Source organism: Hemitrygon akajei, chromosome 27, assembly GCF_048418815.1.
Source record: "Hemitrygon akajei chromosome 27, sHemAka1.3, whole genome shotgun sequence".
NCBI lineage: Eukaryota > Metazoa > Chordata > Chondrichthyes > Myliobatiformes > Dasyatidae > Hemitrygon > Hemitrygon akajei.
The window spans coordinates 44,017,987-44,043,289 of NC_133150.1; the positions used below are offsets into that span (position 1 = coordinate 44,017,987).

At 43.2% G+C, this 25,303-nt stretch overlaps 1 protein-coding gene across 1 annotated transcript; it reads right to left on the reverse strand.

The window, feature by feature from the left end:
- Positions 1-7,966: 7,966 nt before the first annotated feature.
- Positions 7,967-15,158, reverse strand: LOC140717322 (pepsin A-like). The gene is made up of 9 exons (XM_073030796.1): positions 15,053-15,158; positions 14,787-14,949; positions 14,099-14,216; positions 13,288-13,406; positions 12,251-12,450; positions 11,429-11,548; positions 10,429-10,573; positions 8,759-8,857; positions 7,967-8,614 (listed from the first exon to the last, which is right to left on the reverse strand). The coding sequence occupies exons 1-9, from the start codon at positions 15,106-15,108 to the stop codon at positions 8,468-8,470; spliced, it is 1,167 nt and encodes a 388-aa protein (XP_072886897.1). The 5' UTR covers positions 15,109-15,158; the 3' UTR covers positions 7,967-8,467.
- Between the last annotated feature and the right edge of the window lie 10,145 nt (positions 15,159-25,303).

Sequence of the window (25,303 nt, forward strand, 5' to 3'; positions counted from 1 at the left end):
TGGCTGAATGTACTCCTGCGCCTAACCAGTACATTATGGAGTGGATGGGAGTCATTGTCCAAAATGGCATGCAACTTGGACAGCATCCTCTTTTCAGACACCACCATCAGCAAGTCCAGTTCCACACCCACAACATCACTGGCCTTACGAATGAGTTTGTTGATTCTGTTGGTATCTGCTACCCTCAGCCTGCTGCCCCAGCACACAACAGCAAACATGATAGCACTGGCCACCACAGACTCGTAGAACATCCTCAGCATTGTCCAGCTGATGTTAAAGGACCTCATTCTCTTCAGGAAATAGAGACGGCTCTGACCCTTCTTGTAGACAATCACAGTGTTCTTTGACCAGTCCAGTTTATTGTCAATTCGTATCCCTAGGTATTTGTAATCCTCCACCGTGTCCACACTGACCCCTTGGATGGAAACAGAGGTCACCGGTGCCTTCGCCCTCCTCAGGTCCACCACCAGCTCCTTAGTCTTTTTCACATTAAGCTGCAGATGATTCTGCTCGCACCATGTGACAAAGTTTCCCACCGTAGCCCTGTACTCAGCCTCATCTCCCTTGCTGATGCATCCAAATATGGCAGAGTCATCAGAAAACTTCTGAAGATGGCAAGACTCTGTGCAGTAGTTGAAGTCAGAGGTGTAGATGGTGAAGAGAAAGGGAGACAGGACAGTCCCCTGTGGAGCCCCAGTGCTGCTGACCACTCTGTCTGACACACAGTGTTGCAAGCGCATGTACTGTGGTCTGCCAGTCAGGTAATCAATAATCCATGACACCAGGGAAGCATCCACCTGCATCACTGTCAGCTTCTCACCCAGCAGAGCAGGGCGGATGGTGTTGAACACACTGGAGAAGTCAAAAAACATGACACTCACAGTGCTCACCAGCTTGTCCAGGTGGGCATAGACACGGTTCAGTAGGTAGACGATGGCATCCTCAACTCCTAGTCGGGGCTGAAAGGCGAACTGGAGGGGTCTAAGTGTGGCCTAACCATAGGCCAGAGCTGCTCTAGAACAAGTCTCTCCAGGGTCTTCATGATGTGGGAGGTCAATGCCACCGGTCTGTAGTCATTGGAGCCACTGGGGCGCAGCATCTTCGGTAGAGGAACGAGGCAGGACGTCTTCCACAGCACAGGAACCCTCTGGAGACTCAAGGTCAGGTTGAAGACATGGTGAAGAACTCCACAAAGCTGGGGTTCACAGGCTTTGAGCACCCTGGGGCTGACACCATCCGGGCCTGCAGCCTTGCTTGGGTGGAGACGTTTCAGCTGTCTTCTCACCTGTTCAGCTGTGAAGCCCACCGTGGTGGTTTCAGGTGTAGGAGGGGTGTAGTCATGAGTGCAGGGTGGGGGACTGTGAGGAGGGTGGGGGGCTTTCCCTCCTTTTCTTCTGAGCTGAGGGTCCAGTCTCGGTGCCAGAGACGCAACCACTACAACTTGTCCCTGGTACGTCATCCCCACCAACAGTATCCAAAACGATATACTTATTGTTGATGGGAACAGCCACAGGGGTGCTCTGCTCTTCCTGTCTATTCCCCTTCCCTCTCCTGACAGTCACCCAACTACCTGTCTCCTGACTCTAAGGAGTGACTATCTCCCTGTAACTCCCGTGTATTTCTGCCTCTGCCTCCCGAATGATCCGAAGTTCATCCAGCTCCAGCTCCAGTTCCCTAACACGGTTTGTCAGGAGCTGCAGCAGGATGCACCTTTTGCAGGTGTAGTCATCAGGAACAATTGTGCTCCCACATACTGCAAACGGAGCACTCAACTGCACTAACTGCTGCCTCCATTACCTACCCCTAAGCTAATTAGATTAATTGAAGGAGCTTACCCGGTCTTACCTCACCTAGAGAGAAGCTCGTCCTCAGCCTCTGCTCACTTTTTAAAATTCCCCCGCTGATCTGAGAAGCCGACTTTCACGCGCTTGCACAGTCGTGCCCCGTTCAAACCTCGCTTCTGCCTGTTGAGCCAAAGCCGTCGCACTCTGCTTCAGTCCACTCCGACGATGGCTGCTGTATGTGGCAATCCACTTAGCGTTTGGAATAAGGTGGGTGAACTCGTGGCACAATTAGAGATTGGTTGGTGTGACACTGTGGGCATCACTGAGTCGTGGCTGAAGGAAGGACATAGTTGGGAGCTTAACATCAAAGGATATACTTTGTATCATAAGGACAGGCAGGAGGGTATTGGTGGTGGTCTGGCTATATTGGTAAGAGATGGAATTACATCTTTAGAAGGAGGTGACATAGGGTCTGAGAATGTTGAATCTTTGTGAGTGGAGTTAAGAAAACGCCAAGGTAAAAAAAAATTATGGGATTCATTTAGGCCTCCTAAAAGTAGCCGATATGTGGGGTTGTATTGTGGGTAGACTCAGAATACAATTAGAGGATTGCTGGACAGCATGAAGTGCCAAAAGAGGCTGTTCCTCATTATATCTCAATAAAATAAAAAATGAAGTTAGGACAACAAAAGAATACAGAATAAAGTGTGACAGTTAGAGAGAAAGAGCAATACAGGTGGACAATAAGGGGTAAGATCATAACGAGGTAGATTGTGAGCCCAAGAATCCATCTTATTTTGCAAGGGAACCATTCAATAGTCTTCCAACAGCAGGGAAAAGCCGTCCTTGAGCCTGGTGGTACAGGATTTCAGGGTTTTGTAGATTCTGACCTATGAGACAGGAGGGAAGAGACATTGTCTGAGGTGGATAGGTCTTTGATTACTCTGGCTGCCTCACCTGGAAGGACTGTCTGGGGCCCTGAATGGTGGTGAGGGAGGAAATGTAAGGGCAGGTGTAGCACTTGTTCCGCTTACAAGGATAAGTGCCAGGAGGGAGATCACGTCCCATTCCCCTTCTGATATGTCTATCCATGGCCTCCTCTATTGTCAAAATGAATCCAAACTCAGGTTGGAGGAAAAACACCTTATATACCGGCTGGGTAGCCTCCAACCTGATGGCATGAACATTGACTTCTCTGACTTCCGTTAATGTCCCTCCTCCCCTTCTTACCCCATCACTGACATATTTAGCTGTTTGCCTGTTCTCCATCTCCCTCTGGTGCTTCCCCCCACCTTTCTTTCTCCCGAGGCCTCCCGTCCCATGATCCTTTCCCTTCTCCAGCTCTGTATCACTTTCGCCAATCACCTTTCCAGTTCTTAGCTTCATCCCACCCCCTCCGGTCTACTCCTATCATTTCGCATTTCCCCCTCCCCCCACTACTTTCAAATCTCTTAGTATCTCTCTGTTCAGTTAGTCCTGACGAAGGGTCTCGGCCCGAAACGTCGACAGTGCTTCTCCTTATAGATGCTGCCTGGCCTGCTGTGTTCCACCAGCATTTTGTGTGTGTTGTTTGAATTTCCAGCATCTGCAGATTTCCTCGTGTTTGCTCTACCTATAACCTCTTGCTTTTGTCTCTACATGGGCATCTGCCATTTCTCCTCACCTGAGTGCGGTCTTTTCCAGCACTCACCATGATATCAGGACCCCATAATCAATGGGCCCCTCAGATGTTAAAGAGCGGCTTGGACATCAGTCACCTGGAGGCGATGGTGACTTCTTTACTGAGTTTATCATTTCCACAATGAGAATAAAAGCTTGAAAATGGAAAACTACAGTGGGAACATGGAAGTTTTGTAAACGCAGAGGTGGGCTTCATGAAGAGTGGTGACAGGAGATGATTAGTTCTGATTTGGTGGCTTCACCTTGCACTGTGTATTGGTCCAATTACTGCAGAGTTTCAATCTCCGGGGACTGTATAACCAGAGAACATTCGGTGGGACTTGGATGTGGTACTTTGAGGCCTCACAGACAGGACTGAGTAGGAGGTGTGTTGCAGTGGGAGGGGCCTGTGAATGCACAGGTAAGTGTTTTTATACTTGCTCTGTTCGCTCCACTAAACAAAGTTTGTAGTTCCAGAGGCTTTTATTCACACGCGCACGCACGCACACACACACACACACACACACATGCACACACACACACACTCGCACGCACGCACACACACACACACAAACAATTGTGAGTAAGAGGACGGAGAGGAAATGGAGTGGCAGGTGGATTGATGTGAGAAGAACAAGCTAAGTCAAAACATGGAGAAGAACAAGGAAATCATTGTGGACATCAGGACAACTGCTGTTCAGGAGGATTTAAACTAATGTGGCAGGGGGATGGGAACAAGTGCAGAGAGACAGAGGGGTGTAAAATGAGGGTAGAAGCAAAAACTAGTAAGGTGAAAAGTAAAAGTGGCAGGCAGCAAATCCAGGGCAAAAAGCAAAAAGAGCCACTTTTCAACACAATTGTATAAGGGCTAAGAGTGTTGTAAAAACAAGCCTGAAGGCTTTGTGTGTCAATGCGAGGAGCATTCGTAACAAGGTGGATGTATCGAATGTGCAGATAGTTATTACTGAATATGATATAGTTGGGATCACAGAGACATGGCTCCAGGGTGACCAAGGATGGGAGCTCAACATCCAGGGATATTCAACATTCAGGAGGGATGGACAAGAAAGAAAAGGAGGTGGGGTATCATTGCTGGTTAGGGAGGAGATTAACGCAATGGAAAGGAAAGACATTAGCCTGGAGGATGGGTAATCGATATGGGTAGAGCTGCATAACATTAAGGGGCAGAAAACGCTGGTGGGAGTATTGTACAGGCCACCTAACAGTAGTAGTGAAGTTGGGGATGGCATTAAACATGAAATTAGAAATGCGTGCAATAAAGGAACAGCAGTTATAACGGGTGACTTCAATCTACATATAGATTGGGTGAACCAAATTGGTATGGGTGCTGAGGAAGAGGATTTCTTGGAATGTATGTGGGATGGTTTTCTGTACCAACATGTCGAGGAACCAACTAGAGAGCAGGTCATTCTAGATTGGGTATTGAGCAATGAGGAAGGGTTAGTGTGCAATCTTGTCATACGAGGCCCCTTGGGTAAGAGTGAACATAATATGGTGGATTTCTTCATTAAGATGGAGAGTGACATAGTTAATTCAGAAACAAAGGTTCTGAACTTAAAGAAGGGTAACTTTGAAGGTATGAGACGTGAATTAGCTAAGATAGACTGGCAAATGATACTTAAAGGGTTGACGGTGGATATGCAATGGCAAGCATTTAAAGGTTGCATGGATGAACTACAACATTTGATCATCCCAGTTTGGCAAAAGAATAAACCAGGGAAGGTAGTATACCCGTGGCTGACAAGGGAAATTAGCGATAGTATCAAATCCAAAGAAGAAACATATAAATTAGCAAAAAAAAGCGGCACACCTGAGGACTGGGAGAAATTCAGAGACCAGCAAAGGAGGACAAAGGGCTTAATTAGGAAAGGGGAAAAAGATTATGAGAGAAAGCTGGCAGGGAACATAAAAACTGACTGTAAAAGCTTTTATAGATATGTGAAAAGAAAAAGATTGGTCAAGACAAATGTAGGTCCTTTACAGTCAGAAACAGGTGAATTGATCATAGGGAACAAAGACATGGCAGACCAATTGAATAAGTACTTTGGTTCTGTCTTCACTAAGGAGGACATAAATAATCTTCCGGAAATAGTAAGGGACCGAGGGTCTAGTGAGATGGAGGAACTGAGGGAAATAAATGTTAGTAGGGAAGTGGTGTTAGGTAAATTGAAAGGATTAAAGGCAGATAAATCCCCAGGGCCAGATGGTCTGCATCCCAGAGTGCTTAAGGAAGTAGCCCAACAAATAATGGATGCATTAGTGATAATTTTTCAAAACTCCTTAGATTCTGGATTAGTTCCTGAGGATTGGAGGGTGGCTAATGTAACCCCACTTTTTCAAAAAGGAGGGAGAGAGAAACCGGGGAATTATAGACCGGTTAGTCTGACATCGGTGGTGGGAAAAATGCTAGAGTCGCTTATCAAAGATGTGATGACAGCACATTTGGAAAGAGGTGAAATCATCGGACAAAGTCAGCATGGATTTGTGAAAGGAAAATCATGTCTGACGAATCTTATAGAATTTTTTGAAGATGTAACTAGTAGAGTGGATAGGGGGGAGCCAGTGGATGTGGTATACTTAGATTTTCAAAAGGCTTTTGACAAGGTCCCACACAGGAGATTAGTGTGCAAACTTAAAGCACACGGTATTGGCGGTATGGTATTGATGCGGATAGAGAATTGGTTGGCAGACAGGAAGCAAAGAGTGGGAGTAAACGGGACCTTTTCAGAATGGCAGGCAGTGACTAGTGGGGTACCGCAAGGCTCAGTGCTGGGACCCCAGTTGTTTACAATATATATTAATGATTTAGACGAGGGAATTAAATGCAACATCTCCAAGTTTGTGGATGACATGAAGCTGGACGGCGGTGTTAGCTGTGAGGAGGATGCTAAGAGGATGCAGTGTGACTTGGATAGGTTAGGTGAGTGGGCAATTTCATGGCAGATGCAATTTAATGTGGATAAATGTGAGGTTATCCACTTTGGTTACAAGAACAGGAAAACAGATTATTATCTGAATGGTGGCCGATTAGGAAAAGGGGAGGTGCAGCGAGACCTGGGTGTCATTGTACACCAGTCATTGAAGGTGGGCATGCAGGTACAGCAGGCGGTGAAAAAGGCAAATGGCAAGTTGGCATTCATAGCAAAAGGATTTGAGTACAGGAGCAGGGACGTTCTACTGCAGTTGTACAAGGCCTTGGTGAGACTGCACCTAGAGTATTGTGTGCAGTTTTGGTCCCCTAATCTGAGGAAAGACATTCTTGCCATAGAGGGAGTACAGAGAAGGTTCACCAGATTGATTCTTGGGATGGCAGGACTTTCATATGAAGAAAGACTGGATCGACTAGGCTTATACTCACTGGAATTTAGAAGACTCAGGGGGGATCTTATTGAAACGCATAAAATTCTAAAGAGATTGGACAGGCTAGATGCAGGAAGATTGTTTCCGATGTTGAGGAAGTCCAGAACGAGGGGTCACAGTTTAAGGATAAAGGGGAAGCCTTTTAGGACCAAGATGAGGAAAAACTTCTTCACACAGAGAGTGGTGAATCTGTGGAATTCTCTGCCACAGGAAACAGTTGAGACCGGTTCATTGGCTATATTTAAGAGGAAGTTAGATATGACCCTTCTGGCTAAAGGGATCAGGGGGTATGGAGAGAAAGCAGGTACAGGGTTCTGAGTTGGATGATCAGCCATGATCATACTGAATGGCGGTGCAGGCTTGAAGGGCCGAATGGCCTACTCCTGCACCTACCTTCTAAGTTTCTATCAGGAAAGTGCAGATGGACCATCCCCCTCTGTGAATACATGGCTCCCCTAGGGAGGAGATAATCACACCATTCATACCAAGGATAACATCACCTGGTCCCTTAATAACATGTCCCTGAAGAAGAATGCACAGCAGAATCTCAATTTCCTAAGGAGATTGAGGGCAGTGATGGTCCGCCACTTCCCCATCTTAAAGGAATTTTATTGGAGCACCATTCAGAGGTCTCCCTACCATCCATCCGATACATTTATCAGAAGCGCTACGTACAAAGGGCCCTTCGTACTATCAAGGATCCCACCCATCATCCAGCACCCTGTTTGACTTTCTACCATCAGGCAAGAGACACCGATGCATCAAAACAAAAACGGTCAGGATGGGAACAATATCTTCCCTCAGGACATTAGCTTTCTGAACTCCCTCATGCATTGCATTCAAAAATGTCACTGGTTCATCTGTTCTGTAACTTACAACATTTAGTTTATGCACTTTGCATTGTTTATTTGTGTGTAATCCATCTGTAGATTTCATTCATACTTTCATAAGTTACTGTGTGTAATATGTACTATAGTGCTTTACACCCTGTTCAGAGAAACATTATCTCTCTTCACAGTATACAAGTCCATAGTTAAATGACAATAGAATTGACTTGACTTTAAACACACACACACACACACACACACACACACACACACACACACTCATTCAAAGAAAAAGGAACTGGAATTCTTGTAATATGCATCTCATGATTAAAGTTTATTCAACATTTTTATGAACTATTTATAGATATATCCCACAGGATAGAACAATAGGCTGTGTGATGTTCAGCTCACGTTTACATCGAACCAGATTTCACTCCATGAGAATGGTTCAGGAGTGAAGCACTGGAAACCACAGCTGAAGAGGGAAATCAGGAAAGAAGAGAGGAAAGGTGCTAGGCAATCTGAGAAGAGGCATAATTACATGATCTCAATATTTGCATATCCAGTCCAGACCCAAAATTCATAGATTGGTCCTTTAAAATCCCATCCTGGCCAGGCACTTATTTCAGTTACCCCTCTTTTCGCATTTTCCTTTAAGTAAAAACCCAGCATTCAATACGGTGGCTTCACCTTCAGGATTCTGAAAGTGACACCCTGATCTTTGATACTGTATGGTCAGATGACAAATGAGATGGCTTAAATCAACCTGCAAATTTGAACTGGGATGGACCTTCAATGGGAATATTGAGGGGCAAGTTAGATGGCCTTAGCCAATCCCACTCGGTTGTTTCCTCTGTCGAAGATGGAGTAATATTCTCTAATGAAGACATCTCCCAAAATCCAGAGGTTTCCACCAGTGCCGCTAAATCCACTGTCGCAGTTGACCGTGTTAGAGTAACTGGTCTGGAAGGAAATGGAGAGCAATTAACACCAGGTCAAGTGTCCACTCAATAAATGATCATTATAACATGTGTCATTAAACCGTGCAAGGTTAATGAATGCATCCCTTGAAATTCTCATCCCCCATGTGTTTGATGAATCACGTACCTTCAGTGTGTAGGCTGAGGCAGGAAGAGTGAAGTCATATCCATTGATGGTGAAGACCACATCAGGCATATTGCCAATATTGTTGCAATTTATGGTGTACTGTGAAAGAAGAGCAACAATATTTAGACCATCAGACATAGGAGCAGAACTGAGCCATTCAACCCATCCAGTCTTCTCTGCCTTTTCATCATAGCTGACTTACATTCCCTCTCAACCCCATTCGTCTGCCTTCCCCTTAATCAAGAAACTGTCTACACTGCTTTAAATATATTCACTGACATGGCCTCCACAGCCAACTTTGCCAACAACTTCCACTGATACATCACCCTCTGGCTAAAGAAATGCCTCTTCATAACAGTTCTAATGGGATATCCTTCTATTCTGAGGCTGTGTTCTCTGGTCCTAGACTCCCTCACTATTGAAAACATCCTCGCCACACTTCTTTTTAAATTTAGCGCATTGGGTGTTCATTCTGTGGCCTCACCTCCACCAGAGAAACCAGAGGCAGATAGGGTAGCCACTTTGCATAGCACCTTAATTCAAACCACAGGGATGACCCTAACTTCCAAGAAAGTTGTTATTTTAAATTTCCATCCCATTCCTACTCTGACTTTGTTTTCTCTGATCTTACATTAGTAAGACCACATCATCTAATAATTAGGTTTGTTACAGTCCTCAGAAATCATTGGTGAAATCAGTCATTTCTGATCGACAGACTTTCCAAAACTGGCCACTTCTGATGTAAAGTCATCAACGTGTATCACTATTTTAATTCTCCCTCACTATAAATGCTGGAAGAACTCAACTGGTCAGGCAGAGTCTATGCAGAGGAATGAACAGTTGATGTTTCAGGCAAAGACCCTTCATCAGGATTTTCAGCATCTAAAGACTCTCTTTTCTTTATTTCTCTCTCCACAGATGCTGCCTGACCCAATGTGTATTTCCATGCTTTAATGCTTTTACAACTAATAGAGAAAGGTTGAATGTACAATGATGATAAAACACAATCCATGGCCTCCTTCCTCTTCTGTCGCGATGAGGCCACAATCAGTCAGAGGAGCAACAGCTTATATTCCATTTGGATAGCCTCCAACCTGATGGCATGAACACTGATTTCTCACACTTCTGGAAATTGCCCCACCCACACACCACTCCTTCACCATTCCTCATTCCTGTTTCCCTCTTTCACCTGATCTCCTTACCTGTCCATCATCTCCCTTTCCTGTTCTTCCCCTTCACCTTCTTCCATGGTTTTCTGTCCTCTTCTATCAGATTCCCCCTTCTCCGGCCCTTTATCTCTTTCTCCAATCAACTTCCCATCTCTTTATTTCACCCCTCTCCCACCAATTTCACCTATCACCTTGTCCCTCTTCCGTCCCTCTCCCCCACCTTCTTACTCTAACTTCTCTTTCTTTCCAGGCCTGTTGAAGCCACTCGGTATGAAACATTGACTGTTTATTCTTTTCTATAGAAACTGCCTGGCCTGCTGAGTTCATCCAACGATTCGTGGTCGTTACATTGTGAATGGAGATGGTAATCCTAGCCATTTCTCACTGAGCACATTCTTTGCACAATCACTGCTGCTGGCATTTCATTAACTCAATGTGCTGTCTGTATACTGAATTTACAGCTGCCATCTGAGCACAGACCACTGGACAATCAGCCCCTACCTGGCCATAATAATTTGGAGTTGCTCCAATGCTTTGCTGAATATTGCCGATGTAATTTCCGCCAACAGCGATAAGAGAAGTTCCAGTATCAACGATGCCAGGGCAACCTTGAGAGCAAGCCACAATCTGGCCGTTGACTGTCACTCTGAGGGAGAAACATCATAGTGTTAGCCAAAAATGCTGATTTGGATTTATTGCCAAAATCAGAGTCAAATTAAACTTATTATCAAAGTATGTATATGTCACCCTGTACTGTACTACCCTGAGATTCAATGACAGACAAATAAAGAAACACAATAGATATTATGAAAGCTATCAATAAGCAAAGACTGACAAACAATCAATGTGCAAAAATGACAAATTGTGCCAATTAAAATAACTAAAACTGAGAATATGAGTTTAGGAGTTCTTGAAGTTGCGTGTATGGGTTGTAGAAGCAGTTCAGAATTGAGTCCGAAATTCAAGAAAATAATTTGGAAAATCTCGTCATCAAGCTGAAGTATTCGTTATATCTAGTTCGATTCTACTTGGACTATTGTGTTTAGTTCTCATTGCCTCATTATAGGAAGGATGAGGAAGTTTTAGAAAGTGTGCAGAGGAGATTTACCAGGATGTTGCCTGGATTAGAGAGCATATCTCATGAGGTAGGTTGAGTGAGCTAGGGATTTTCTCTTTGGACCAACAGAGGATGAGAGATGACTTGCGAGATGTAAGGAGAGGAGAAGGGGTGAGAGGGGACCCAGAACAGGTAATGGATAAAGAGAGAAGGGGAATGGGGAAAAATTATCGGAAGTTAGAAAAATCAATGTTCATGCCAGCAGAGAGGAGGCTGCCCAGATGGAATATCAGGAGTTGCTCCTCCATCCACACTGTAGCCTCATCATGACTCTAACAATTGTTTTCTCTATAAATTCTAACTATATAACTCGTTCAACTCACTGAAAGTTAATCATCAACGGCTGATCAGTGAGAGAATACCGCAGATGGAGATACCACTTACCTCTGGATCTCAATTTGCCAATAGGCCTCCTGGGTAACAGGGACCCAGTAGATTGGGCCAGTGTAGCGGCTTGAGTCAATTCCACCAAAAAGGACTTCACTTCCAGATTCACCATTTGTCCTGGAAAACAACGTTAAATAAGAATATCTCAGATTTAAACGCTCAAAAGATGTACAGATTTTGGTTAGTAAGTTGTAGGCACGATGTGTAGACACCAGAAGTGAGGTGGCACTCTCAGGCTGTCCCCAGCACATCCCTGAAACACATCAGCAAGTTTCAATATACATGCAAAAAATAAAGCTAATCTTTAAATCTTTAAAGGAATAATTTCATTAATATTGCAACAAAAACATGCATTTATAGAGTCACACAGCATGGAAAAGGGGCATTTACTCCAATTCATCCATGCTCACCATTTACACCAATCCCACTTGCCCCCGTCTGTTCCATGTCTTCCTAAGCCTTTCCTATCCACGTATTCAAGTCACTCTAGACCTTAAATGAGTTGTCCAAGCTGAAGTAACAATAAAACTCTAAGAATGATGGACATCTTTATCTGACTGGAGACCAAAATGTCTTCAACTTCCAGTTCAATTAACGTCATCAGCCCTGACCTGACATGTTGGATCGGACCCAGTAATCTGCTTTTTAAGTTTTCAACATCATCCCTATTTTATATTCTCGATTTATTTCCTAGAATCCCATTGAACTAAAATAAATAACCAGAATCGTCAGAAGAAGAAGTGATGTTGGTACCAACCAAATTAACATGTCACATTACAGATTCTCCGGTAGTGAAGGAAGGAGTTACAAAGTGCTAACCTTGTCAAGTAGACAGAAAAGAGTGGCTGTGAAACCAGATGCTGAGACATTATGTTGTCGAACACTGTAGTGGCTCCTTCTGCCGCAAGTGATGGATAGCCCAAGCCCAAAATACCGTCGAAATTACAGTAGGAGAAGAAACCGCCGGGTTCGGTCTCACTTAATCCAAACTCTTGTCCATTGATCACAAGGTTAGAAAGCTGGTGAGACAGATTTAAAGAGAAATTAATCAGATATTTATCCTGTCAGGCCGCACATGGGCACAGCTCATGGAGCTGCTGCCTCACAATGCCAGTGACCCAGGTTCAAACCCGTCCTCTGGTATTTCCCGCATGGAGTTTGTAGATCACCCCCTGTGATCAGGTGGGTTCTTTCTGTCTGATCTGATTTTCTCTCATTCCCCAAAGACATGCTGATTGATTGGTTAATTGGTCACTGTAAATTATTCAAGAGCTAGAATCTAGAGGATGTTGAGAAGGACTAAAGGACAATTCATGCTGAACTGATACATGTTCAGCATGGTTTTTGGCCCAAAATATCAACTGTACCCTATTCCCTAGATGCTGCCTGGCCTGCTGAGTTCCCCCAGGTTTTTAAGTGAGTACATTTTTTATTCTCTTATTTTGTATTACTTATTTCTGATTAAAATTAATAAACATATATATACTTAGAGTAACACAGTTCTTTCTCTCCATATTTATTCATCATGTATTTCGTTGCACTACCTCTGTAAACTGAACAATTTTCATAACATATGTCGGTGATATTAACTCTGATTCTGATTCTGATATGTCGTTAAATTTGTTAACTTTGAGTTTGCTGTACAATAATAGAGAGACAAACTACAGATTACAGTAAATACATACATATATAGTGTGTGTATGTATGTATATATATATATATATATGAATGAAATTAAATAAGAAGTATTAAATAGTCTTCAATAATATTGAGAATGTTGTATCAGTTTGGATCTCTGAGTTTTGCAGTAGAGGTATCACTGTGGTTTGAGTTATGAGGGTGAAGAGTTCACTTACTCTCAGAGTATCATATCCCAGAAAACCGGTCATACTTCCTGTCCCATACGTGATGGACAGATACTTATTATTCGTGTGGAAGGTTGAGGACTGGGATGGGTTGAATCTGTGGTGCTTCACTGCAAAGAAACATCCATTTCATCAATGAAACAAAAAGTTTCAATATATCACCCTGTGCCAAACAAACCCCGGTCAATAGTTCCCTAAGACTCGTCAAAAGCACACCAAGCATCGCAGGGCTGGCAGACTCCGAGATTTCCCCTTCAGCCAAGTTGCAAACATTCTACCCCTCACCAGACCAGAGCCCCAGTTTCCACCCACATTCCAAAGACATGAGGGAGACAAAGTTGAGGTCACGCTACACTGGGGGCAGAAGCAAGACAACACTTGCAGGCTGTCTGCTGCACGTCCATGGACTGTGTCATTGATGGAAGCAAAACAATTCAACATCTGTTTCAATGGTGCGACATTCATTTAACATATAATGTACACCGAGTCCCAGCAATGTCCTCATAATTCCCTTTCACATGCTTTCCAGCTTAACAACATCTTTCCTGTAGAGACATGATCAAACCTGTACACAATATTCCAGCTGTGGCCTCAGCAACATCTGATCTTCTATACCCAATACCCTGACTGATGAAGGCCAGAATGCCAAAACCCTTCTTCACCACAATGTCTACCTGTGACACCACATTCAGGGATACATGTACTTGTATCTCTAGGTCCCTCTATTCTCTAACACTCCAGAGGGCCCTACCTCAGTGTCAGAACTGGTAAATATGTTAATATCAATGTTATATTTTCTTACCGCATGGTGTCTGGCTGCAGTAGACTGATGGGACCCAGAGGTTGGATGAGCCAGTATCAAAAACGACAGTGAAGCTCTGTGGGGGGTTACCGATGCTGATGGCTCCGTAGTATGACAGCTGTCGGCAAAAACAAGATGTCCTTGGTTACTCAGATTAAGTGTGATTGCCTTCATAAAGACTGGAGAGGAAAGGGGAAGAAGACAGAAGTAAGAGAGGCTGGAGTGCAAACTAGCAGCTGATACGTACGTCCAGGTAAGAGGGAAGAACTGTGGGTGGGAGTATGAGCGGGATGAAATAAGAAGCTGGGAGGTGATAGGTGGAATTTTACTAATCAGAAACCAATTCACCGTGTTACCAATTTTCCACTTCTTATCACACCAACTCTTTTCCCAGCAGCAACTGGAATAGGGTTCCTCTTGTCCCCACCCTCCACCTGACTAGCTTCCACATTCAATGGATCATACCCCATCATTTCTATCAGACTCTACAGGATTCCACCACTGGACTCATCTCCCCACCACTGCTCCCCCATCAGCATTCTGAAGGGACTATTCCTTCTGCACCTCCCTGTTCTCTTCAAATAGGAACTCGCTCTAAAAACAATAGAAATGTTACACCATTTTCATTAAGAAGGTCAAGAGTTCCTTCACCCCACATTTCAGATCATAGCAGTCAAGGATTACTTACATCCATGTAGTTGGTCATAGGCTCCTCTGATGCCAAAGTTTCAATGGAACAAGCACCTTTGAACTTTGTGCAGGGATCATATGGATGTTTCTTGAGGAAATCTTCCAACAATCCCTTCTCCCGAAGAACATCTCGGGCAGATTTTCCTTTACGTAAAGGAACTCTGTAAAGTGGGAAATAAGTTAAGAATGTCAGCATCTGTTATTGTTCCTTGGGGAGAAAAATTAATTGCCAAAACCGTTAAGATTTGGTTAAAATGATCCTACCTGAAGACGGCATCAGAGAGCTGGATGCATACAAAGGCAAGGAGTAACCACTTCATGTTGAATCGATTGGATTCCTTTCAGAATCTGACATCGGGCTTCTGAGCCCTAATATATATACTCAAGGAATCATTGTCACATGGACACAGATACAATCATTCCACATGAGAAGTAAATATAATTGTCCTCGTGATCAGTTTATCTTTGATAAAACACATTCTATTCAGGACACCCTTCAATATAGAAGTTGATTTATAATAAAGTATGTTAAGTGCTGTGGAATTAAAGTCTTATCACAGATAACACAATCAGAAATTAGATTAAGAACTGTTTTATCAAATGACTGAGACCTAAACAGTCCTTCCAGGTGAGGTAGTTCCAGGTGACGTAGCCCTTTACTTGTGAATCCACCACAGTCATTTATTCTATCTGGTTTTCCCATTGAGGCCTCCTCTACATCAGTGAGACCTGACAAAGAATGGAGGATGGCGTCATTGACTGGCTATGATGTCTATGTCTCTCATAATTTTGTGACATCCAACTAAGTTCAAAGACCAGAGTAAATTTAAACATTGACTGTTTATTCACTTCCACAGATGCTGCCTGACCTGCTGAGTTCCTCCAGCACTTTATGAGTGTTGCTTTGGATTTCCAGCATCTGCAGACTTTCTCAAATGCAGGGAAATCTGTCATTTGTGTCAAGTCAAATCAGCGAGGATTGTGCAATGCAGCCTGAAAGTATCGCTACACTTCTGGTGCCAATATAGCATGCCCACAACTTACTGACCCTAGGCAAAAGTCTTTGGAATGTGGGAGGAAACCAGAGCACTGGGAAGAAATCCACATGGTCACAGGGAGAATGTACAAACTCCTTACACACAACATGGGAAATCGATCCCTAATTTACAGTTAGCTTTGTAAAGCGTTGCACCAACCTCTGCGTTACTGTGCTGCCTGACATGTGTTTTTGCCACATTGACCTTCATAAATCAGATAACTGGGCTGTTGTCTTGAAGTTGTCTAAGACGTGGGTCAGGCCAAATTTGGAGTATTGTGTGCAGTTCTGGTCACCTATCTACTGGAAAGGTATCAGGCAGATTGAAAGAGGACGGAGAAAATTTACAAGGGTATTGCTAGGACTTGAGGAACTGAGGAACAAGGAAAGGTTGCATCGACCTGGACTTCATCCCTGCAGCGAAGGAGAACGTGAGGAAATTCGATAGTTGTGTACAGAATGTTAATGGGAATGGATATTGTCAATGGAAGCAGGCATTTTTTGTTGAGGTTGGATAAGACAGGAAGTACAGGAAATAGGTTAAGGGTGAAAGGTAAAATATTTAAGGAAAATTTGAGAGGGGACCATCATGACTCAGAAGATGGTGAGAGTGTGGAATGAGCTGTCAGTGGAAGTGGAGGACTCGAGTTTGATTGCAACATTTAAGAGAAGTTTGGATAAGTACATGAATGGGGAGGATCATGGTCCAGATGAGGATAGCCCAAGGATACGGCCTGGAAGACGAGCGTGCTTACACTGTTCCGGGATTTCATGTCTCCGGGGACATGCTGATTCCAGGCCGGTGCCGCAAACTGAAGCATCGCGGGAGAACACGGAACATCGGGAGCAGCGGGTTGGCTGCCAGGGGTCGTGTGCTCGGGGAGCTGCACCTTCTTGGTGCCAAATCTCCGGGCGCAGAGCTCAGAAAAAGCAAAGCAACCGACTTGTAACATCGTAAATCAGTGAGTTGTTTGTTATGCCTCCTGTCTCGATGTGAAACGGGACACCCCTTTTTCCCTTATTAGGGAGAGAGAGAGCTTGTGGTATGTCAAATTACTGGGTGAACGAGTACTCTTTGGGGTACTGCAAGTCTGTGTCCTCATTGATTCTTTGCTGCACGACTGATTGATCAGTGAAGGGTGTTGATGCATCTTTGCTGGTGGGTGGTGGGTGGAAGTTGCCTTGCAGCTGATTGTGCATGGGAGGGGGAGTTGGGGGGGCTTTGGGGCTCTAATGTTTTAACTGTCATTCATTCCTTGGGGAACTCCTTTGTTTTTGTGGATGTCTGGGAAGAAAATGAATTTCAGGATGTATATTGTATGCCTTTCTCTGACAGTAAAATCACTTATTGAAACTTATTTTATTCTTCTGAAATTCTCTGACTCCAAACCCTTCCTATTGTTGTACATTGCTAAATATTTTTAATTCTCCCTACCTCCACCTCTACTTCTAGCAGCTCATTCCATATACCCACCACATTACATGGGGGAAAACATTGCCCCTCAGGTCCCCTTTAAATCTTTCCCATCTCACCTTAAACCTCTACCTTTTATTTCTAGACCATGAAAAGGACTGTGACTATTCACGTTATGTACAACAGCTCGTGATTTTATAAACCTCCAGAAGGTCACCCCTCAGCCTCCTTCACTCCAGGGAAAACAGACACAGCCTATCCAGTCTCTTGAAACCAAGAAAGAAAAGAATGGTAGCTCGATCTACAACCCCTAAATATCTACCTCCCGCACAAAGAAATGGACAAAATGGAACAGGCATATCAATCTCCAAATCCTCCTCTCCACACACAACGAATGTGAAAAATCGGGCAAAAAACATTGAATATAAAATACTATAAGTCTAAAAAAAAAATCTATAGTCCAAGTCCAAATCCAAAATGCAGAAAACCTGGGTTTTCCCACTCTGACACCAGTGTTCAAAAGGTAGTATCCCTTCTCTGACAGCAGAGCAATCCCACCAGCGATCAAAATTCTGGCAGCAGGTGTTCACCTGCCGCATTCGCTTGATATTTCAACGTCTCTACTTGTTTTAATCGGTGAACAATGGAAACTTTAATCCACAAAATGGAGTCGAGCATCGACTTGAGGGCCATCCTGCAGACGTATCCTCATGATCCTGCCAGCGACCACAGAGCACCAGAACACCCTGACGATTTCCAAAATGGAAACCACAGGCCCAAACATCTCAGAATCATATTCAAGACAAAAAAAAACAAACAGAAAAGAAGCAAAACATATGGTTTCATAATCTATCCAGAGTCACGAGTCCGATTGTTATCGACATCACACTACAAAGAATCAAATCCTACTGCCATCGATTCTACAGTACAAAGAGTTATAACTCCGATCATCATGGACACTGCAGTAAGAAGTGTCGTGATTCCGATTGTCATAGACACTACAGCACAGAGACAGGCCCCGCATCCAATCCAGCCCATGCCAGTCTAGTCTTCTGTCTGATTCCAGCTCCCACACCCACATCAATGCCCTCCTGCACCCACACATCCATATACCTATCCTAACTTCTTAAAGACTCACTCTTAATGATTTAAGAACACCTCCTCCCCCTTCACCATCAGATGTCTGAACAGTTCATAAACCCATGAATAGCAAAGCACAGGAAGAGTCCCTTTGGCCTTCAATATTCCCTGGGGCCTCATTCCAAGCATCAAACAGTCTCCGTGTAAAAGACTTGCCCATACATCTGCTTTAAACTTAACAGTAGGTCTTAGACAGTAGACAGTAGGTCTCTGTCTAAATGTGCAATATGCAACTTATATTAATTTATAGTAAATGGTATGCACAACAAATATAACATGAGATCCTCAGTGATGTGTATGCCGAGGATCTTAAATCTGTTCACCCTCTCAGCCCTAGATCCATTGATGTCGACAGGGGCTGGCCTGTCTCCATTCCTCCTGTAGTCCACAACCAGCTCCTTCATTTTTGCGACATTGAGGGAGAGGTTGTCTTCTTGACACCATGGTGTCAGGGTGATGACTTCTTCTCTGTAGGCTGCCTCATTATTATTTGAGATTAGGACAATCAGTGCTGTCCTGTCAGCAACTTTAATTAGCAGATTGGAGCTGTGGGTGGTGACACACTCGCTGGCTATCTATCCCTCTCATACTCTCAGAGGCCATTTATTAGATACACCCATGCACCTGCTCATTAATGCCAATATCTAATCAGCCAATCATGTAGCTGCAACTCAATGCATAAAAGCATGCAGACATGGTCAAGAGGTTCAGCTGTTCTTCAGACCAAAGCTCAGAATGGGGTAGTAATGTGATCTAAGTGACTTTGTCCGTGGAATGATGGTTGGTGCCAGATGGGGTGGCTTGAGTACCCTAGAAACTGCTGATCTCCAGGAAATTTCATGCACATCTCTGGACGTTACAGAGAATGGTGCAATAAGCAAAAATCATACAATGAGAAGCTGTTCTGTGGGCAGAAATGCCTTGTTAATGAGAGACGTCAGAGGAGAATGGCCAGACTGGTTCAAGCTGACCGGAAGGTGACATGAACTGAAATAACCACATGTTACAACAATAGTGAGCGGAAGAGCATTCCTGAATACACAACATGTCAAAACTTGATGTGGATGGGCTACAGCAGCAGAAGACCACAAACATACACTCAGTGACCACTTTATCAGGTATAGGAGGTACCTCATACAGAGGCGACTGAACATAAACTTATAAAAATATATCAGGTCTCCGCTCAGCTTCCTCCACTGCAGAGAACATGACACAAGGTTGTCTAATCTCTCCTTAAATCACATACACTCTAATCCAGGAAACATCTTGGTAAACCACTTTTGCACACTCTCCAATAACTAGACCCAGCAGTTCCATCAAAGTGAAAAGTTCTTTAAAAAAAATTAGCAGCGCAGTATCGAGAGGTTAGCATAACCATGTAATGTGCCAGCTGTAAGATTGGGATTCATTTCCTGCCACTGTCTAGAAGGAGTTTTTGCGTACTCCCTGGGACCGCGTGGATTTCCTCCGGGTGCTCTGTATTCCTCTCACTTTCCAAGGATGTACAAGTTAGAATTAATAAACTGTCAGCCTGCTATATTGACACAAGAAGCATGCTGAAACCTGCAGACCACCCCAGCACGTATACGGACTGTGTTGGTCATTGACACAAATGATGTATTTCACAGTACGTTTCAATGTTTCCATGTACTGTCCTTGTGACATATAAAGCTAATCCGACTCTTCAAAAACTCAGTGAAATTAAACTTTGGAATCGCAGGCTGAAGCACGGAACAGGACAAATCATCTCAAACTATTTTTATAATAGTTTCAAGGGTATTCAGATCTGGGGAATTATTTACTCAAATGGATAATAATCAGATTAGTAAACATATTCAAAAATGCTCTGTCAACAAAAGAGAATCAGTAATAAGTGCATATTATTGACTATTAATTGATAAGGTGAGCAATTAAACATGACTTCTATTAATAATCTCTTGTGTTTCTCTCTGTTCTCACTGCTGATCTCAGGCAACAATGAAAACAAAATCAAGAGAAAATCCTCAAATTCTGCAAATCCAAGCAACGCACACAGAATACTGGACGATCTCACAGGCCAGGCAGCATTTCTGGAAAAAAGTACAGTTGACATTTAGGGCCAAGACCCTTCATCAAAACAAAATAATCGCCCTCAAAAATGCCCTCAGTTCAATTTCAGTTCTGAAGTCACTTGTCGAGAGTCAGCTCCATCGTGAGTACTGGCCTCCGTAGTATCTGAAACATCTTGAAGGAGCAGAGCCTCAGAAGGCAGCACCCATCATTGAGGACCCCCAACACAAGACATGCCCTCTTCTCATTGTTACCCTCAGGAGGAGGTACAGAAGCCTCAAGGCACACACTCAGTGATTCAGAAACAGCTTGCCACCCAATTTCTAAATGGACATTGAACTCATGAACACCACCTCACTACTTTTGTTTTATTTATTTCCATTTTTGCAGGAGTTACTTTAACTTAACCATTTAATATATAAATATACACTTACTGTAATTCAGTTTTTTCAATATTTATCATGAATTGCACTGTACAGCTAACACAAATTTAACAAATGTCACAACATATGCCGGTGATATTAAACCTGATCATGCTTTCTGTACCTTTTGCATCAACATAAGAAAGAATTTGCATTTATGCAGCCCTCCAGGAGATTTATCTTTTTGATAACTTTTCACACTCTTCAGTCGACAGATTTTGAAGGTCAGGGTGTGGGAGCCCAAGGCGAGAGATGGTCTGGTTCAGCTCGCTTCTCCCTGATACTTACTCAGCTCGGCACCGAACTGAGAGTCCACGGCTTCATGTCGGTTGACAGGCGTTCTTTTGTGGACATCGGTTCTGATCACTGTTCGCTTGCTTTGACTGTTTGCATGATCTGTTTTTCTTCTCTCTGTGCATTGGGTGTTCGACAGTCTGCTTTTTTAATGGATTCTTTTGGGTTTCTTTGTTTTATGGCTACCTGTAAGGAGACATACCTCTAGATCGTATATGTATACATACTGTGATAATAAGTATACTGGGATCTTAAAACATCTTCTGAAGTGTATTATAATTGGTAGTTTGGTTTACTACTGTCACATACACTGGAGTACCACAACAATAAACCGATTTACCAGTTATAATGAACTTCAGAAGATGACAATGTCAGTACATGTGATGGGAACCAGGATGATGGAGCTGAGGATGAACCAGCAGGTTTACAACTGGATGATGAACGTAACATGAATGTAAGGAAGGGAAAGGCAATGACTGGGTACAAATGCAGACAGAGCAAAGAATTCCATCGGACCACAGAGTCAAAATTCATAAGGGCGAAGGGTACAGGACTGAAGATATTGTTTTTATAACCATATAACAATTACAGCACGGGAACAGGCCACCTTGGCCCTTCTAATCCGTGCCGAACACTTACTCTCACCTAGTCCCACCAACCTGCGCTCAGCCCATAATCCTCCATTCTTTTCCTGTCCATATACCTATCCAATTTTACTTTAAATGACAATACCAAACCTGCCCCTACCACTTCTACTGGAAGCTCGTTCCACACAGCTACCACTCTCTGAGTGAAGAAGTTCCCCCTCGTGTTACCCCTAAACTTTTGTCCCCTAACTCTCAACTCATGTCCTCTTGTTTGAATCTGCCCTACTCTCAATGGAAAAAGCCTATCCATGTCAATTCTATCTATCCCACTCATAATTTTAAATACCTCTATCAAGTCCCCCCTCAAACTTCTGCGCTCCAAAGAATAAAGACCTAACTTGTTCAACCTTTCTCTGTAACTTAGGTGCTGAAACCCAGGTAACTTTCTAGTAAATCTTCTCTGTACTCTCTCTATTTTGTTGACATCTTTCCTATAATTCGGTGACAAGAACAGTACATAATACTCCAAATTTGGCCTCACCAATGCCTTGTAGAATTTTAACATTACATCCCAACTCCTACACTCAATGCTCTGATTTATAAAGGCCGGCATACCAAAAGCTCTCTTCACCACCCTATCCACATCAGATTCCACCTTCAGGAAACTATGCACCATTATTCCTAGATCACTCTGTTCTGCATTCTTCAATGCCCTATCATTTACCATGTATGTCCTATTTGGATTATTCCTAGCAAAATGTAGCAGCTCATACTTATCAGCATTAAACTCCATCTGCCATCGTTCAGCCCACTCTTCTAACTGGCATAAATCTCTCTGCAAGCTTTCAAAACCTACTTCATTATCCACAATGCCACCTATCTTAGTATCATCTGCATACTTACTAAACCAATTTACCACTCCATCATCCAGATCATTAATGTAAATGACAAACAACATTGGACCCCGTACAGATCCCTGAGTCACCACTAGTCACCGGCCTTCAACCTGACAAACAGTTATCCACCACTACTCTCTGGCATCTCCCATCCAGCCACTGTTGAATCCATTTTACTACTTCAATATTAATACCTAGCGATTGAACCTTAGTAACTAACCTTGCATGCGGAACCTTGTCAAAGACCTTACTGAAGTCCATATAGACAACGTCCACTGCTTTACCCTCGTCAACTTTCCTCGTAACCTCTTCAAAAAATTCAAGAAGATTTGTCAAACATGACCTTCCACGCACAAATCCATGTTGACTGTTCCTAATCAGACCCTGTCTATCCAGCTAATTATATATACCATCTCTAAGAATACTTTCCATTAATTTACCCACCACTGACGTCAAACTGACAGGCCGATAATTGATAGGTTTACTCTAAGAACCCTTTTTAAACAATGGAACAACATGAGCAATATGCCAATCCTCCAGCACCATTCCCGTTTCTAATGACATTTGAAATCCTTCTGTCAGAGCCCCTGCTATTTCTACACTAACTTCCCTCAAGATCCTAGGGAATATCCTGTCAGGATCTGGGGATTTATCCACTTTTATATTCCTTAAAAGCTCCAGTACTTCCTCCTCTTTAATCGTCATAGTTTCCATAACTTCCCTACTTGTTTCCCTTACCTTACACAATTCAATATCCTTCTCCTTAGTGAATACCGAAGAAAAGAAATTGTTCAAAATCTCCCCCGTTTCTTTGGCTCCACACATAGCTGTCCACTCTGATTCTCTAAGGGACCAGTTATATCCCTCACTATCCTTTTGCTATTAATATAACTGTAGAAACCCTTTGGATTTATTTTCATCTTACTTGCCAAAGCAACCTCGTATCTTCTTATAACTTTTCTAATTTCTTTCTTAAGATTCTTCTTACATTCTTTATATTCCTTGAGCACCTCATTTACTCCATGCTGCCTATATTTATTGTAGATATCTCTCTTTGTCCCAATCCACTCCTTCTAAGTCTTTTCGCATCTCCTCAAAGTTAGCCTTTCTCCAATCAAAAATCTCAACCATGGGTCCAGTCCTATCCTTCTCCATAATTATATTGAAACTAATGACATTGTGCTCACTGGACCCAAAGTGCTCCCCAACACACACCTCCGTCACCTGACCTATCTCATTCCCTAACAGGAGATCCAACACTGCCCCTCCTCTAGTTGGTACCTCTATGTATTGCTGCAAAAAACTATCCTGCACACATTTTACAAACTCCAAACCATCCATCCCTTTTACTGTATGGGCTTCCCAGTCTATGTGTGGAAAATTAAAGTCTCCCACAATCACAACCCTGTGCTTACTACAAATATCTGTTATCTCCTTGCCAATTTGCTCCTCCAATTCTCGCTCCCCATTAGGTGGTCTATAATACACCACTATAAGTGATACTATACCATTCACATTCCTCAATTCCACCCAAATAGTCTCCCTAGACGAGCCCTCTAATCTATCCTGCCAGAGCACCGCTGTAATATTTTCTCTGACAAGCAAGGCAACACCTCCCCCTCTTGTCCCTCCGATTCTATCATACTTGAAGTAACGAAATCCAGGAATATTTAGTTGCCAATCTCACACCCCCTGCAACCATGTTTCACTAATAGCTACAACATCATATTTCCAGGTATCAATCCATGCTCTAAGCTCATCCACCTTTCTTACAATGCTCCTAGCATTAAAATAAATGTATTTAAGAAATTCTCCACCTCTTCCTCTCTGTTTATCTCTAACGGTGCAAACAACTTTACTATCTTCTTTTTCTTCCTTCTCCCATACATCTGTTCCTACACTCTGGTTCCCCTCCCCACTCGTATCTAGTTTAAATCCACTGGAGCCTCTCTAGCAAACCTACCTGCAAGAAGATTTTTCACCCTCCAGTTCAGATGTAAACCATCCCGCCGGAACAGGTCCCACCTTCCCTGGAAAACTGCCCAATTATCTATAAATCTGAAGCCCTCGTGGCACAATTAGAGATTGGTTGGTGTGACACTGTGGGCATCACTGAGTCGTGGCTGAAGGAAGGACATAGTTGGGAGCTTAACATCAAAAGATATACTTTGTATCATAAGGACAGGCAGGAGGGTATTGGTGGTGGTCTGGCTATATTGGCAAGAGATGGAATTACATCTTTAGAAGGAGGTGACATAGGGTCTGAGAATGTTGAATCTTTGTGGGTGGAGTTAAGAAAACGCCAAGGTAAAAAAAAATTATGGGATTCATTTAGGCCTCCTAAAAGTAGCCGATATGTGGGGTTGTATTGTGGGTAGACTCAGAATACAATTAGAGGATTGCTGGACAGCATGAAGTGCCAAAAGAGGCTGTTCCTCATTATATCTCAATAAAATAAAAAATGAAGTTAGGACAACAAAAGAATACAGAATAAAGTGTGACAGTTAGAGAGAAAGAGCAATGCAGGTAGACAATAAGGGGTAAGATCATAACGAGGTAGATTGTGAGCCCAAGAATCCATCTTATTTTGCTAGGGAACCATTCAATAGTCTTCAAACAGCAGGGAAAAGCCGTCCTTGAGCCTGGTGGTACAGGATTTCAGGGTTTTGTAGATTCT